The sequence below is a fragment of the Dasypus novemcinctus genome, chromosome 9 (genome assembly GCF_030445035.2).
Source record: "Dasypus novemcinctus isolate mDasNov1 chromosome 9, mDasNov1.1.hap2, whole genome shotgun sequence".
NCBI lineage: Eukaryota > Metazoa > Chordata > Mammalia > Cingulata > Dasypodidae > Dasypus > Dasypus novemcinctus.
In genome coordinates, this window is record NC_080681.1 from 103,647,452 (window position 1) to 103,662,284 (window position 14,833).

Here is a 14,833-nt window from a genome sequence, read left to right on the forward strand (position 1 = left end):
ATTTCTCAACAGAAAGCAAAGTTTTCAAATAACCCTTGTATTTTCAGCCTAGAAGTAGTGTCCTGAACATTATCCATACCAGTGGCTCTCAGACTATTACCAGTAAATTCTTTCTGGTAATAAAAAAATTAAGTGGTATGCCCTTCCTGAACAAGTCAGTTCTAAAGTTATTACAAAGGGGGAAGCAAGGTGTTCAGCTTGAGGTAGAGTTGACTGAAGTGGCCCAGAGCCCATGTGAGCTAAAGAGAGCATCCACATAGAGTGGGGCAATCCAGAAGAGAGATTCAGGGTGAGGAAGGCATCCACACATGATAGGGGTAGATAGACTGCTGTGGGGAATAGGAGGTTTAGGAGTGTGTCCACATGAGGTGAGAGAGGGGGTCTACCCTGTAGTGCTGAGCATGCTTACTGCATAAGACTTGGCCTTTAAATACCATTTTCCACTAAAAGGAACCAGGGCTTTTTATCTCAGGAATAACACGGGGAAAGTACTAGTCTAGCCTGCAACATCCTAAGCAAGAACACAAGGATAGAGAAGTGGATGAGGCTCAAGCAGTTGGAATCCTGCCTACCACAAGGGAGCTCCCAGGTTCTGTTCCCAGTACCACCTAAAAGAGAAAAGCAAGATGGCAAGCTGACGCAATGAGATGATGCAATGAAGAGACACAATGAGAGATGCAACAAGCATGCTGGGAGTAGAGGTGGCTCAAGCAATTGGGTACCTCCCTCCTACATGGGAGGTCCCGGGTTGGTTCCTGGTGCCTCCAAAAAAAAAAAAAAAAAGACAAGGAGCACACAACAAAGACAAAGACCAGAGAGTAAGCATAAAACAACACGGGGCAGGGGTGGAGAAATAAATAAATAGATAGACAGACCAACCGACCGCAAGGATTGCTTGCAAAGTGATGGGACATGTCAGAAAGATACCTTAATCAAATGATCAAATTGAACATTATTATTGACAGCATAGAACAAAATACTGAGCCACTTGATGAGCTACAATGACAGTGCAGAATCACATACATAATAAATTTAACCAAGAAGTCTTACAAACTAAAAACTATAAAGCATTTTTGAAAGGAATTAATCAATAAAATGATATCCCTTGGGGATGTATGTAGCTCAGGTGATTGGATGCCTGCTTCCTATGTACAAGGTCCTGAGTTCAATCCCTGCTACCTCCTGAAAACAGAAACAAATGAATGAAAAAGTCCAACTTGAACTGGGAAGCAATGTAGCTCAGTAGTTGAGCATCTGCTTTCCATGTATGAGGTCCTGAGTTCAATCCCCAGTGTTGCCTTTTAAAAAAAAAAAAAAAGATATCCCTTTTTCTTGATTTAGAAGAGTTAATATTATTAATATATCAGTACTATACAATGTGATACACAGATTTGATCAGTGCAATCTCTTCCAAAATCTCAACAGCATTTTTTACAGATGCCTGTCCTAAAATTCATACGAAATTTCAAGGGACCCAGAATAGGCAAACGATATTGAAAAAACAAGAACAAAGTTAGAAGACTTCACACTCCCCTGTTTCAAAACCTACTACAAAGCTATAGTAATCAAAACAGTGTGGTACTGACATAGGAGTAGACGTAGACTAATAGCATAAAATTGAGAGCCCAAAATTAAACCCTCACATCTTTGGTCACTTGGTTTTCAGCAAGAGTGTGGATACCATTCTGAAAGAATAGTCTCTTCAACAAATGGTGCTGTGAAACTGCATCTTGACATGCAAAAGAATGGAATGGTGAGGGAGAAATAAGTTATTGATTAATGAATATCGTGCTTCCGTTTGGGTGATGAAAAATATTTTGGAAATAAATAGAGGTGATGGTTGCGTAATATTGTGAATGTAATTGGTGCCACTGAATTATACACTTAAAAATAACTTAGTTTTCCGTGCTATCCAGAAAGCAGTCCATACAGTATTGATCTAGGTTCCTGTTGTAACTTAAAGAGAAACTTGCCTAATGTTTGGAGCCCTTAATGTTCTGCAGATGAAAGAGGAGGGTGTCCTTAAATTCCTTGCAGCAGGAACTCACTTAGGGGGTACCAATTTTGACTTCCAAATGGGACAATATGTCTATAAAAGGAAAGGTGATGGTATCCACATCATAAATTTAAAGAGGACCAGGAAGAAGCTTGTGCAGTTTTTGCTATCAAAAACCCAGCTGATGTCAGTGTCATAATTTCCAGAGATATCGGTCTGCTGGGTACTACACACCTCGAACCATTACTAACCAGGTTCAGGAAGCCTGGAAGCTGCATCATCTTGTGGTTGCTGATCCCAGGGCCAGGGCTGACCACCATCCTCTCTCAGAGGTGTCTTGTGTTAACTTGCTGACCACTGCTCTATGTAACACAGATTTTTTTTTGCACTGTGTGGACATTGCTGTGCCATGCAGCAAGGGAGCACTTTCAGTGAATCTGATGTAGTAGATGCTGGTCTGGGAAGTTGTACACATGTGTGGCACCACCTCCCATTAGCACCCACCCACAGAAGGTCATACCTGAACTCTACTTATTCAGAGACCCTGAAGAGATTGAAAAAGGAAGAGCAAACCACTGCTTAAAAGACTGGCCAGGGAAGAGTTTCAGGGTGAAATTATTGCTACTCAACCTGAGGTTGCAGATTGGCCTGAAGGCGTGCAGGTACCCTCTGTGCCTAATCAGCAATTCCCTACTGAAAACTGGAGTGTTCAGCCTGAAGCTGAAGATTTGTCTACAGCTCCCACTACTCAGGTCACTGAGTGGATGGGAACCATAACTGAATGGTTCTGGACTGTTCTTCCACAGGTTCTTAGACAGAAAATTGAAATAAGATTGATGGAAAATAAACATCAGTTTCTATTTTTTTAAATGCTTAAAATGGTAAAGTTTCTATGTAACCATAAATTTCAAAATGCATTATCACACAGTAATATTTGTGTCAAACGTGCATAACTTGAATCTAGTCAGACAAATGCAAGTCAAGGGATATTCTACAAAATAATTGTCCTGTAATCATCAGGTGTCAAGGCCGTGAAATTCAGGAAAAGTCTGGGAAACTATTTCTGGCTTAAAGACACTAAAGAGACATGGCAGTTAAATTCAACACATAATTCTGAACTATATTCTTTTGTTCTAAGATAATACTGGGACAAGTGGTAAAACTTGAATGGAATCAGTGTTAATTCTTGATTCTGATTATATTGAAATAATGTAGAACATTCTTGTTTTAGGAGAAACACTAAACTATTCAGGAGTTATGAAGCATTAGGTCAGCAACTTTTTCTAAAATGATTTAGGCAAAAAAAAGGGAATTCTTTATGTTTCCAACTTTTCTGTAAATTTGTGATTATTTCAAAATAAAGTCATTTACCCACCCATCAGTGGCCAATTCATTTTCAACATGGTGCCAGATCCATTCACTGGGGAAATGGTGCTTAAAAAACTGGACAGCCACATGCAAAAGAATAAAGTTGTACCCCTACCTCACACCACACACAAAAATTCAAAATAGATAAATGATATTAAATTAAGCATTGAAACCATAAAGCTCTAAAGAAATCGTAGTGGAAAATCTTCATGATCTTGAATTTGGCAATGGATTTTTAGATATACTAAAAGCACAAGCAGCAAAAGAAAGAGATAAATTGGACTTAATCAAAATTAAAAACTTTTGTACATCAGAGGACAGAATCAAGAACGTGAAAAGGTATTTTAAATGAAATAAGCCAGACACAAAAGGACATATGTATGGTCTCACTGATATGAACTAAATACAATGAGTAGACTTACAGAGTTGGACTATGAAGTGTAGGTTGTTGGCAGATGGAACGTGGGATAAGACAATGCTAGACATATGTAGACTGTTGTAAGGTCAAATGTAAATATGTGGTAATGTTTGGACTTTATGGTAACACATTAAAACAAATGTAACAAGCACTTTTGATTTATGAAACAAATAGGAAGTTAATGTTCGTTGAAGGACAGCTGGAGGATAATATTGGGAATGTATAACCGATTTTGGCTGTAGATGAGGATTGTGGTTAATATAAATAAAGGAATGTTCTACAGGATGTTAATGTGGTGATACATGAAAAAATATAATTTATGGATTATAACATTGTAATGTTTTTATAGCAAAAGCAAAATTTGTACTGTATTAATGGTAAAGATTAAAAAAAAGAATATGGGGTTTAATTTGTGAAGTATAAATATGATTTTTTTTTTGCCCTTCATTTTCTTCATTAATAAGAAGACTTTGACTATGTGATTTAACTAATCTGTGTTCATTTGTGTGTCTTTCTGAACACAAAAGGAACAACTGAGTTAATAATTTGGATTAGATGAGATAAAAGTGTCTGAAAAGAACTTTTTAGGAGCAATGTTTCCAAACTTGTTGAGCTGCCTTTTTCTGTTATTTTATTTTTTTGAATTTGAAATAGTTGCTAAAATTTTTTTTAAAAATGAATGTGAAGGCAAGCAGCTGTGGCTCAGTCAGTTGGGTTCCCGTCCACCATATGGGAGGCCCTGGGTTTGCATCCCAGGGCCTCCTTATGAAGGCAGGATTGCCCGCACGCTGTGGAGAGTCACTGGCCCAGGCACTGTGGGGTGCCGCCTGGCGCACAAGCACCACGGAGAGCCAACTCAGCAAGGTGACAAACAAGAGAAAAGGAAGACAAGGAAAAAATACACACAGAGGAGCCCACAGCAAATGAACAGAGACCACACAACAAGCAAGCTGCAAGGGGGGGGTGATAAAGAAAAAATAAATACAGACCCAGAAGAACGCACAGCAAATGGACACAGAGAGCAGACAGCAAGCAAAAAAAAGCCACAAAGGTGGAGGGGGATTGAAAAAAAAAAAACGTGAAAATATGACTCACAGAATAGGATAAAAAATAGTTGCAAAACATTTATCTGGTAATACTTAATATCCAGAATATATAAGGAACTCTTACAAGTCAAAAAAAAAAGATAATACATCTCAACTGAAAAATGGCAAAGGACTTAGGCATACATTTCTCCAAAGAAAATATACAAATGCCAATAAGAACATGAAAAGGTGCTCAAAATGATTAGTCATTAGGAAAATGCAAATCAAAACCACAATGAGGAAAGCAGATGTGGCCCAAGTGATAAGGCATCTGCCTACCATATGGGAGGACCCAGGTTCGATCCCTGGGGTCTCCTGGTGAGAAGGAGGAGAAAACATGCCTGAGTGGCAAGCCGAGTGCCCATGTGAGTGGCCACATGGTGAGCCAGTGCCTGTGCAGCGAGCCAAGTGCATGCGCAGTAAGCCAGTGCCCGCACAAGTGAGTCATACAGCAAGAGGATGGTGCAACAAAAGCAAAATGAAGGGAAAGCACAGCAGAGACCGGGAACTGAGGTGGCACAATTAACAGGGAACCTCTCCACATCAGAGGTCCCCAGGATTGAAACCGGGTGAATCCTGGAGGAGAAAGACAAGAATAGAAGACAAAAAGAAATAGATACAGAAGATCATGCAGTGAGTGGACACAGATAGCAAAAACAGCAGGGAGGGAGAGGGGGAGGGAAAAAATAAATAAAAAGAAAACAGTGATATCCCCCTTCACACCCACTAGCATGGTTATTAGAAAAAGATGGGACATAACAAGTGTTGTGAGAATGAGGAGAAAAAACAAGAATGCTTGTATCTTGTTATGGGAAGATAAAATGGTACAGTGAAAAACAGTTTACTAGCCTCTCAAAATGTTTAAACATAGATTTACCATATGACTTTCCAGGGTGTTTTGTTTTGTTTTGTTTTGTTTTTGTAAGATTTATTTTTTATTTATTTCTCTCCCTCCCCACCCCTGTGTGTCCATTTGCTGTGTGCTCTTCAGTGACCCCTTCCGTCCTTATCAGTGGCACCGGGAATCTGTGTTTTGTTTTGTTTTTTTTAAGATTTATTTATTTATTTCTCTCCCCTCCCCCCCCCACCCCAGTTATCTCTTCTCTGTGTCTATTTGCTGTGTCTTATCCGCTTCTGTTGTTTTCAGTGGCATGGGAATCTGTTTCTTTTTGTTGCATCATCTTATGTGAGTTCTCCATGTGTGCAGCACCATTCCTGGGCAGACTGCACTTTCTTTCACACTGGGCGACTCTCCTTATGGGGCGCACTCCTTGCACGTGGGGCTCCCCTACACGGAGTACACCCCTGCATGGCAGGGCACTCCTTGCATGCATCAGCACTGTGCATGGGCCAGCTGCACATGGGTCAAGGAGACCCGGGGTTTGAACCACGGACCTCCTATGTGGTAGACGGACGCCCTAACCACTGGGCCAAGTCCACCACCTGTGTTTCTTTTTGTTGTGTCGTCTTGTTGTGTCAGCTCTCCGTGTGTGTGGCATCATTCCTGGGCGGGCTGCACTTACTTTCGCGCTGGGCGGCTCCTCACGGGGCTTGCTCCTTGCTTGTGGGGCTCCCCTACGTGGGGGACACCCCTGCGTGGCACGGCACTCCTTGCGCATATCAGCACTGCACATGGGCCAGCTCCACACGGGTCATGGAGACCCGGGGTTTGAACCGCAGACCTCCCATGTGGTAGACGGACGCCCTATCCATTGGGCCAAGTCCACTTCCCTGACCTTCCAATTGTGATCCTAGGTCTCTAACCCAAGACATCCCTGTTATGAAAACTTTATATCAGTGTTCCTATGACATGTCCAGAGTAGGCAGATCCATAGACAGCAGATTAGTGTTGCCAGGGACTGGTGGGAAAGTGGGGGAGATAGAGAGTGACAGCTTAATGTTTCAATTTTTAATGTTTCTAGAATTTGAAAATATTGTAGAATTATAGTGGTGGTAGATGTACTAAAAGTCACTGAAATGTAAAATTGAAAATGGTTAAATTGGTGAGGTTTACCTCAATTTTAAAAATTATGTAAAAGAAGATAAAGAATATCACAGATAGAAAAGGTTGTTTTATAAGTAGACATGTATGTGGGAGAGTATATACTAGGTCAGAGTATAAAATGTATTCCTAATGTAGATTGTGGTCAAAAGTATAGTTTCTGTCTAGTTTAACCCCATCTTTTATAGATAAAGAAACTGTAGCTCAAAGAGGGAAGTGATTTGATAAAGAACACCCAAGAAAATCAGCAAAGACTAGACTTTAGGGTTGTCTGATTCTATTACGTCAATACTGTAGTAAAATGTGTGGTAATTTTTTATAATTACTTAAGTATAATAAGCTTTTTAAAATTGTAAAACATAACAAAATTTACCATTTAAAAAAATTTTAATTGTACAGTCCGTTGGCATTAAGTACATTCCCAAGTTGTGTGTAATGAATACCACTATCTCCAGAACATTTTAATTATCCCAAACACTGAACCCATTAATCAGTAATTTCTCATTTTCCCTCTCCCTAGCCCCTTGGTATCTACTATTCTACTTTTTGTCTCTATGAATTTTCCTATTATAGATACCTTATCTAAGTGGAACCATGCAATATTTATCCTTTTCTGTCTGGCTTATTTCATTTAGCATATTTTTTAAAGGTTCATCCACATTGTAGCATATGGTGGATTAATCCCATTCCTGTGGGTGTCAACCCATTGTAAATGGGATATTTGGAAGGTGTTATTTTTAGTTAAAGTGTGCCTAACTGGGCCAGAATGCGTCTTAATGCTATTACTGAAGGCCTTATAAGGAGAAAATCACAGGGAGGAGCCAGAAGCAAGAATTGCTATTCAGGTTTCCTTGTAATTGCATATGAATTTTAGGATCTACTTGTCCTTTTTTTTTTTTTTTTTTTTTTTCAAAAAAAGGCTGTTGGAATTTTGATAGAGAATTCATAGAACCTTTGTATTACATTGTGTACTGTTGTCATCTTAACAATAGTAAGTCTTCCAATCTAATAATACTGCACGCCTTTCTATTTGTTTAGAGCTTTGATTTCTTTCAACAGTATTTTATAGTTTTCATTGTACCTATCTTGTACCTCCTTTGTTAAAGTTATTCCTAAGTATTTTATTCTTTTCGATGCTATTGTAGTGGAATTGCTTTCTTAACTTTGTTTTTTTTTTTTAATTTCTTTGTCTTTATTTATTTTTTAATGTTACATTAAAAAAAATGGAGTCCCCATATCCCCCCGCACCCCCTCACCCCACTCCACCCATAACAGCAACTTCCTCCAACATCATGGGACATTAATTGCACTTGGTGAATACCTCTCTGAGCCCTGCTGCACCACATGATCAATGGTCCACATTATAGTTTACACTCTCCTCCAGTCCACCCAGTGGGCCATGGGAGGACATACAATGTCCAGTAACTGTCCCTGCAGTACCACCCAGGACAACTCCAAGTCCTGAAAATGCCCCTACATCATATCTCTTCTTCCCACTCCCCATCCTCAGCAGCTACCATGGCCACTTTCTTCATCTCAGTGCTACATTTACTTCCATTATTAATCACAATAGTTCCGGAATAGAATATCAGTAAGTCCACTCTAATCCATACTCTATTCCTCCATCCTGTGGACCCTGGGATGGTTATGTCCACTCCACCTCTGTATTGAGAGGGGGCTTGGATTCCACTTGGATGCCCGATGCAATTCTCCTGTTTGCAGTTGTAGGCACTCTTGGCTCCCTGGTATGGTGGTTGACCTTCTTTACCTCCCTGTTATTAACTTTGTTTCTTTATTGTTCTTTGCTAATATATAGAAATACCACTGGTTTTTGTGTGCTAATCTTGTACCTTGCCACTTCGGTGAATTCGCTTACTAGCTCGAGCAACTTTGTTGTGAATTTTTCAGGATTATCTGTATATAAAATCATCTCATCTGCAAATAAAAATGAATTTTGTTCTTTCTTTCCAATTTGGATGCCTTTTATTTTCTTTTTCTTGCCTGTTACCCTGACTAGAACTTCCAGTATGGTGTTGAATAGAATTGGCCAGACAGGACATCCTTGTCTTGTTTCTGATCTTAGCAGGGAAGCTTTCAGTCTTTTACCATTAAGTATGATGTTAGCTGTTGGTTTTTATAAGATATCCTTTATTAAATTGAGGAGGTTCCCCTCTTCCTAGTTTGTTGTTTTTATCATGAAAGGGTGTTAGATTTTGTCAAATACTTTCTCTGCAACAATTGAGATGATCACTTAGGTTTTTTCCTTCATTCTATTAATGTATTGTATTATATTGGTTGATTTTCATATGGTCGCCTACCCTTGCATTCCTGGAATAAATACTGTTTGGTCGTGATGTGAAATCCCTTTCATGTATGCTGGATTCAGTTTGCTAGTTTTTGTTGAGGAGCTTTTCGTTTATACTCATAGGGGATATTGTCTGTAGTTTTCCTTTTTTGTGATGCCTTTGTCTAACTTTAGTATTAGGGTAATACTGGCCTCAGAAAATTAGTTCTTTCTTCTATTCTTTGGAAGAGTTTGAAAAGGTTTGGTGTTAATTCTTTAATGTTTTGGTATTATAGAATTCAGTAATGAAGCCATCTGGTAGTCCTGGGCTTTTCTTTGTTGAAAGTTTTGGGGTTTTTTTTAAGATTTTATAATTTTCCCCCTTCCCCTCCTTCCGCCCTGCTTCTCTTGCTGTCTTTCTCCATTTGCTGTGTGATCTTCTGTATCTGTTTCTGTCTTCTCTCATTTTTTTCTGCTCTAGGATTCACTGGTATTCGATCATGGGGACCTCTGATGTAAAGACCTCAGTTCCTGGTCTCTGCTGCATTTCACCTTGACTCTCCCTTCCATCCCTCTTTTGTTGTGTCATCATCTTGCTGCGGGCACTGGCTTGCCACACAGGTGCACTTTGTCTTCTTTTTATTTCTCTTCCCTTCCCTTCTCCCGCTACCTCCCCCCCCCCCCCAGTTGTCTGCTTTCTGTGTCCATTCGCTGTGTGATCTTCTGTGTCTGCTTATATTCTTGTCAGCGGCACCCAGAATCTATGTCTCATTTTGTTGTGTCATTTTGCTGTGTCAGCTCTCCGTGTGTGCGGCGCTACGCTGGGCAGACTGTACTTTTTTCACACTGGGTGGCTCTCCTTACGGGGCACACTCCTTGCGCGTGGGGCTCCCCTACACAGGGAACACCCCTGTGTGGCACAACACTCCTTGTGTGTGGGCCAGCTCATCACACGGGTCAGGAGGCCCTGGGTTTGAACCTTGGGCCTCCCATGTGATAGGCAGACGCCCTTCCTGTTGGGCCAGATCTGCTTCCCTCTCTTCTTTTTTTCTCAGGAGGCCCCAGGTTGCAAACCTGGATCCTCCCATATGGTAGGCAGAAGCCCTATCACTTGAGCTACATCCACTTCCCTGGAACTTTTTTAATGGCCGGTTTAATTCATTTGTTAAATGAATTAACATTGGTCTATTAAGATTTTCTCTTTCCTCTTGGGCCAGTTTAGTATTTTGTGTGTGTTTCTAGAAATGTGTGTATTTCATCTACCTTATCTAATTTGTTGGCATATGGTTATTCATAGTTTTGGGGTTTTTTTTTTTATAAGATTTATTTTATTTATCCCCCCCTTCCCCTTGTTGTTTACAGTTGCTGTCTGCTCTCTGTCTGTTTGCTATGTGCTTTTCTGTGTCTGCTTGTCTTCTCTTTAAGAGATAGCAGGAACTGAACCCAGGACCTCCCATGTGTTAGGCAGAAGCCCAATTGCTTGAGCCATATCCGCTTCCCCATAGTATTCTTTTATTATCCTCTTTATTTCTATAGAGCCTGTTGTAATGCCCCTACTTTTATTCTTGTCTTTAGTCATTTGATTCTTTTTTTTTTTCTTGGCTAGTCTAACTAAAGATTTGTCAGTTTTGTTGATCTTTTCAAGGAACCAATTCTTTGCTTTACTATTCTCTATTTCATTTATCTCCACTCTAATCTTTATTTCCTTCTCTTTAGTACTTTTGAGATTAGTTCTTTTCTTTCTAGTTCCTAGGCAAATGGCTAATTATTTGAAATCTTTCTTTTTCAATGTAGATTTCCATTTCCCTATGGGTTTCTCTGCGTCCCATAAATTTTGGTATGCTATGTTTTCTTTTTCATTCATCTCAAAAGCATTTTCTAGGGAAGCAGACTTGGCCCAGTGGATAGGGCATCCATCTACCACATGGGAGGTCCACCGTTCAAACCCAGGACCTCCTTGACCTGTGTGGAGCTGTCCCACGCGCAGTGCTGATGCGTGCAGTGAGTGCCGTGCCACTCGGGTGACCCTGCGTGGGGGAGTCCCACGTGCAGGGAGTGTACCCCATAGGGAGAGCTGCCCAGGAGTGGCCCCACATGCATGGAGAGCTGATGCAGCAAGATGCCCATGCCGCTGACAACAACAGAAGCAGACAAAAAGAGCATGCAGCAAATGGACACAGAGAACAGGCAACTGGGGTGGGGGAGAAGGGGAGAGAAATAAATGAAATAAATCTTAAAAAAAAAAAAGCGTTTTCTAATTTCCCTTGTGATTTCTTTGAACCATTGGTTATTCAAGGGTATGTTTAATCTCCACATTTTTGTGAATTTTCCAGAGTTCTTTTGGTACAGGTTTCAAGTTTCGTTCCATTGTAGTCAAAGAAGATACTTTGTATTACTTCAGTCTTTTAAAAATTTACTGAGATTTATTTGTTTGTGGCCTAACATTAGTCCCTCCCAGAGAATGTTCTGTTTACATTTGAGAAGTATGTGTATTCTCTTGTTGGATGGAGTGTTCTATAAAATATGTTAGGTCAAGTTGGTTTATAGTGTTCAAGTCTTATCTTTTCCTTGTTCATTTTTGTCTAGTTGTTCTTTCCAATCTATTTTTTTAAAGATTTATTTATTTTTTATATTTATTTCTCCCCTCCCCCCCTCGTTGTCTGCTGTCTGTGTCCATTTGCTGTGTGTTCTTATGTGTCCACTTGCATTCTTGTCAGCAGCACCAGGAATCAGTGTGTCTTTGTTGCGACAGCTCTCCGTGTGTGGGGCACCACTCCTGGGCAGGCTGCACTTTTTTCATGCAGGGCAGCTTTCCTTGCAGAGCACACTGCTTGCATGTTGGGATCCCCTACATGGGAGACACCTCTGTGTGGCAGTGCACTCCTTGCGCACATCAGCACTGCGCATGGGCCAGCTCACCACATGGGTCAGGAGGCCCTGAGTTTGAACCCTGGACCTCCTATATGGTAGGCAGATGCTCTATCAATTGAGCTACATCTGCTTCCCTCTTTCCATTATTGGAAGCGAAGTATCCAGTTACTATTTTTTGAGTTGTCTATGTCTCTCTTAAATTCTGTCAGTTTTCACTTCACGTCTGATCCTGTAGATCAGCCAGAGGTTGAGAGGTTAGATCCTTTTCACGTGAGTTTTAGGGCTACTAGCGTACTTTCTGAGCTAGGGCCCAGCCCTGGATATGCATGGCCTTCTAGATTCTAGGGAATGTGTGTGATCTTTTCAAAGGCCTTATTATCCCAAATGGTCTCATTCCCCACGCTTTTTTGTTTGCCTATTGTTACCCCAACTTTTATCTCCTGCTCCAGGTTGCAGAGGCTAATTTGTTTACCTTCAAAGGTTTTGACAATCTCTGCCCCACCCCTCATACCTGGGCAGTTCACTTCCTCTGCTCTGGAAGAGTTCCATGTTAATATAAAATAAAGGCAAGCCTTTTGAGCTGTTGGATGCTTCAGGGAGCCACCAGACGGATCCAAACCACAATTCTGAGACTATGGTGTCCATTCTGCTCTCTCTGGTGGTAGGAACCTATATCAGGGATGTGGGCTGCTGTCTTCAAAGCCACACCCCACCCCACCCTCACCCTGAGCTAGGGAGCAGGGATGGAGGCAGGGAAAGTCAGAAGGCCCCAAGTTACCAAGATGTAGGTGTTTTTTCCTTGGCCAAGCACTTGCCTAGTCACTCTAAGCTTTTTATTAGGTTCCAGAGTTCCAGTAAAGTTGATTGTTTTTGCTAGTCACTTCTTTTTTGTTGGGGTGGACTTGAGGATTCCCTACTCTGCCATTTTTGCTTGCATTCTCTATAATTTTTTTTTTTAATGTGGGTTGTAGTCCATTAATCAGTTAGAATCTATAGTTCAGGGAACACTGGTTTAGTTTCCTTGCTGTCTTGAGAATATACAAATTAAGCAGATAGAGGGATTGCCACTGTATAGGCAGGTTGACTATTTAATCAAACTTTAACAAAGGAAATAAAACCAAAGTGATTAGTCCCACCAGTCTCCAAATATGTTGACAAAAATGGGCACTTCTTAACGTGTATGTTACCAGGGTATCCATAAAATTTTCTGGACCCTATTTAAGAGGTGCTCATCTCCACAAAGCCTTTGGACTTAGGGGTATGCTGTACAGTATTTCTCAGAGTGATGTTACTAAAACACTCTCTTGTTCCTTTGCTTCAGCTTTGGGACATCCGGAAGAAAGCAGCCATCCAGACATTTCAGAATACCTACCAGGTGTTAGCTGTAACCTTCAATGATACAAGTGATCAGATTATTTCTGGTGGCATAGACAACGATATCAAGGTATGTTTGATGTTAAATCATTCCCTCTCACTTTTGTCAACTCAGAGGATGCCTGAACTCTTGCAGACGTCGGCAGCCATCTTGCTCCAAATAGACTTTGGTGAGGGAAGTAACTTATGCTTTATGGCCTGGTATCTGCAAGCTCCTACCCCAAATAAATACCCTTTATGAAAACCAACCAGTTTCTGGTATTTTGCATAGCACCTCTTTGGCTGACTAATATACCTTCTCAGAAACCTCATGCCATCAATTTTCCCAGCTCCTATGTTTTCAACATCTTCCTCTCTTCTGGTTTCATCCCCTCAGTATTTAATCATGGTCATATCTCTTCTCTGGGAGAGAACATTTTCCTTCAACCCTGCATCCTCTCTTGTTATTGTCCTTCAGTCTTCCCCTTCACAACGAAACTTCTTAAAAGATGATGATGATGATAACAATTCTTTTAGCAGCAGGAACAGCATCCACCTAACACTTAACATGGTCTGTATTATGTGTTGGGCATTGTTCTCAGAGTTTTACTTTATTAATTTAATCTCAGAATAACCCCTTGAAATAAGAACTATGAATGCCATTTTATAGATGAAGAAACTGAGCTACAAAATGGCACAACAATTCACCCAAGATAATACACTTGATAAGCAGTGGTACCTCAAGTCAAAACCCTTATAGTTTGGATCCCAAGTCATGCTCTTAACCTCTACTGTAAATCCCCTGAAGATTTTCATTCATTCTTAGTTACATAGCTGAGTAAGTGGCAGAATCAGAAAAATGATCCTAAATACATGTTGGGAAAAAATTTAAAAAGAACTAAAAGAATTTACTGAATTTAGTAAGAGAACTCATTGGTGACCTTGAAGAGAACAATTTCAGTGGAACAATGGAAATACAAGCAAGAATGTTGAGGGGTGATCAGGAGGTAAGGAATCGAATGAATGGAAATCTTCAAGGGATTTCTTTAACCTCTGAGTTTCCATTTTTAATCTCTAAATGGGAATAATCACTCAACCTCATACAATTGTTATATGGATTACATGAAGTAAAGGATATAATATTCTTGGCACTATGGCAGGTACATAGTAATTGTTCAGTGTGTCAGCTGCAATTATCATTATTACTTTTTAATCAGCATATTCAGTAATTTAGTAAGCAATAAGCATGTCACCGGACATTTAGGTTGATTCATAAGTATTACCATCACAAAACATGTTGCCATGAAATTTGTGCATGAAACTTTTTCCATATTTGATTGTTTCCTTAGAATAGCATTCCAGATGAAAATGTGTTAACCAGGATAGGATAGTTCAGATTTTCGGTACAGATTACCAGATTGGTTTTTTTTTTTTGATAACATCTAATACAGTACTT

At 40.2% G+C, this 14,833-nt stretch overlaps 1 protein-coding gene across 1 annotated transcript in view; it reads left to right on the forward strand.

The window, feature by feature from the left end:
* SNRNP40 (small nuclear ribonucleoprotein U5 subunit 40) overlaps positions 1 to 14,833 on the forward strand; it is a 38,139-nt gene that overhangs the window by 10,071 nt on the left and 13,235 nt on the right. The window contains exon 5 of the mRNA XM_004465730.3: positions 13,346 to 13,468. Coding sequence (XP_004465787.1) covers positions 13,346 to 13,468 — 123 coding nt within the window. The remainder of the gene's footprint in view (positions 1 to 13,345; positions 13,469 to 14,833) is intronic.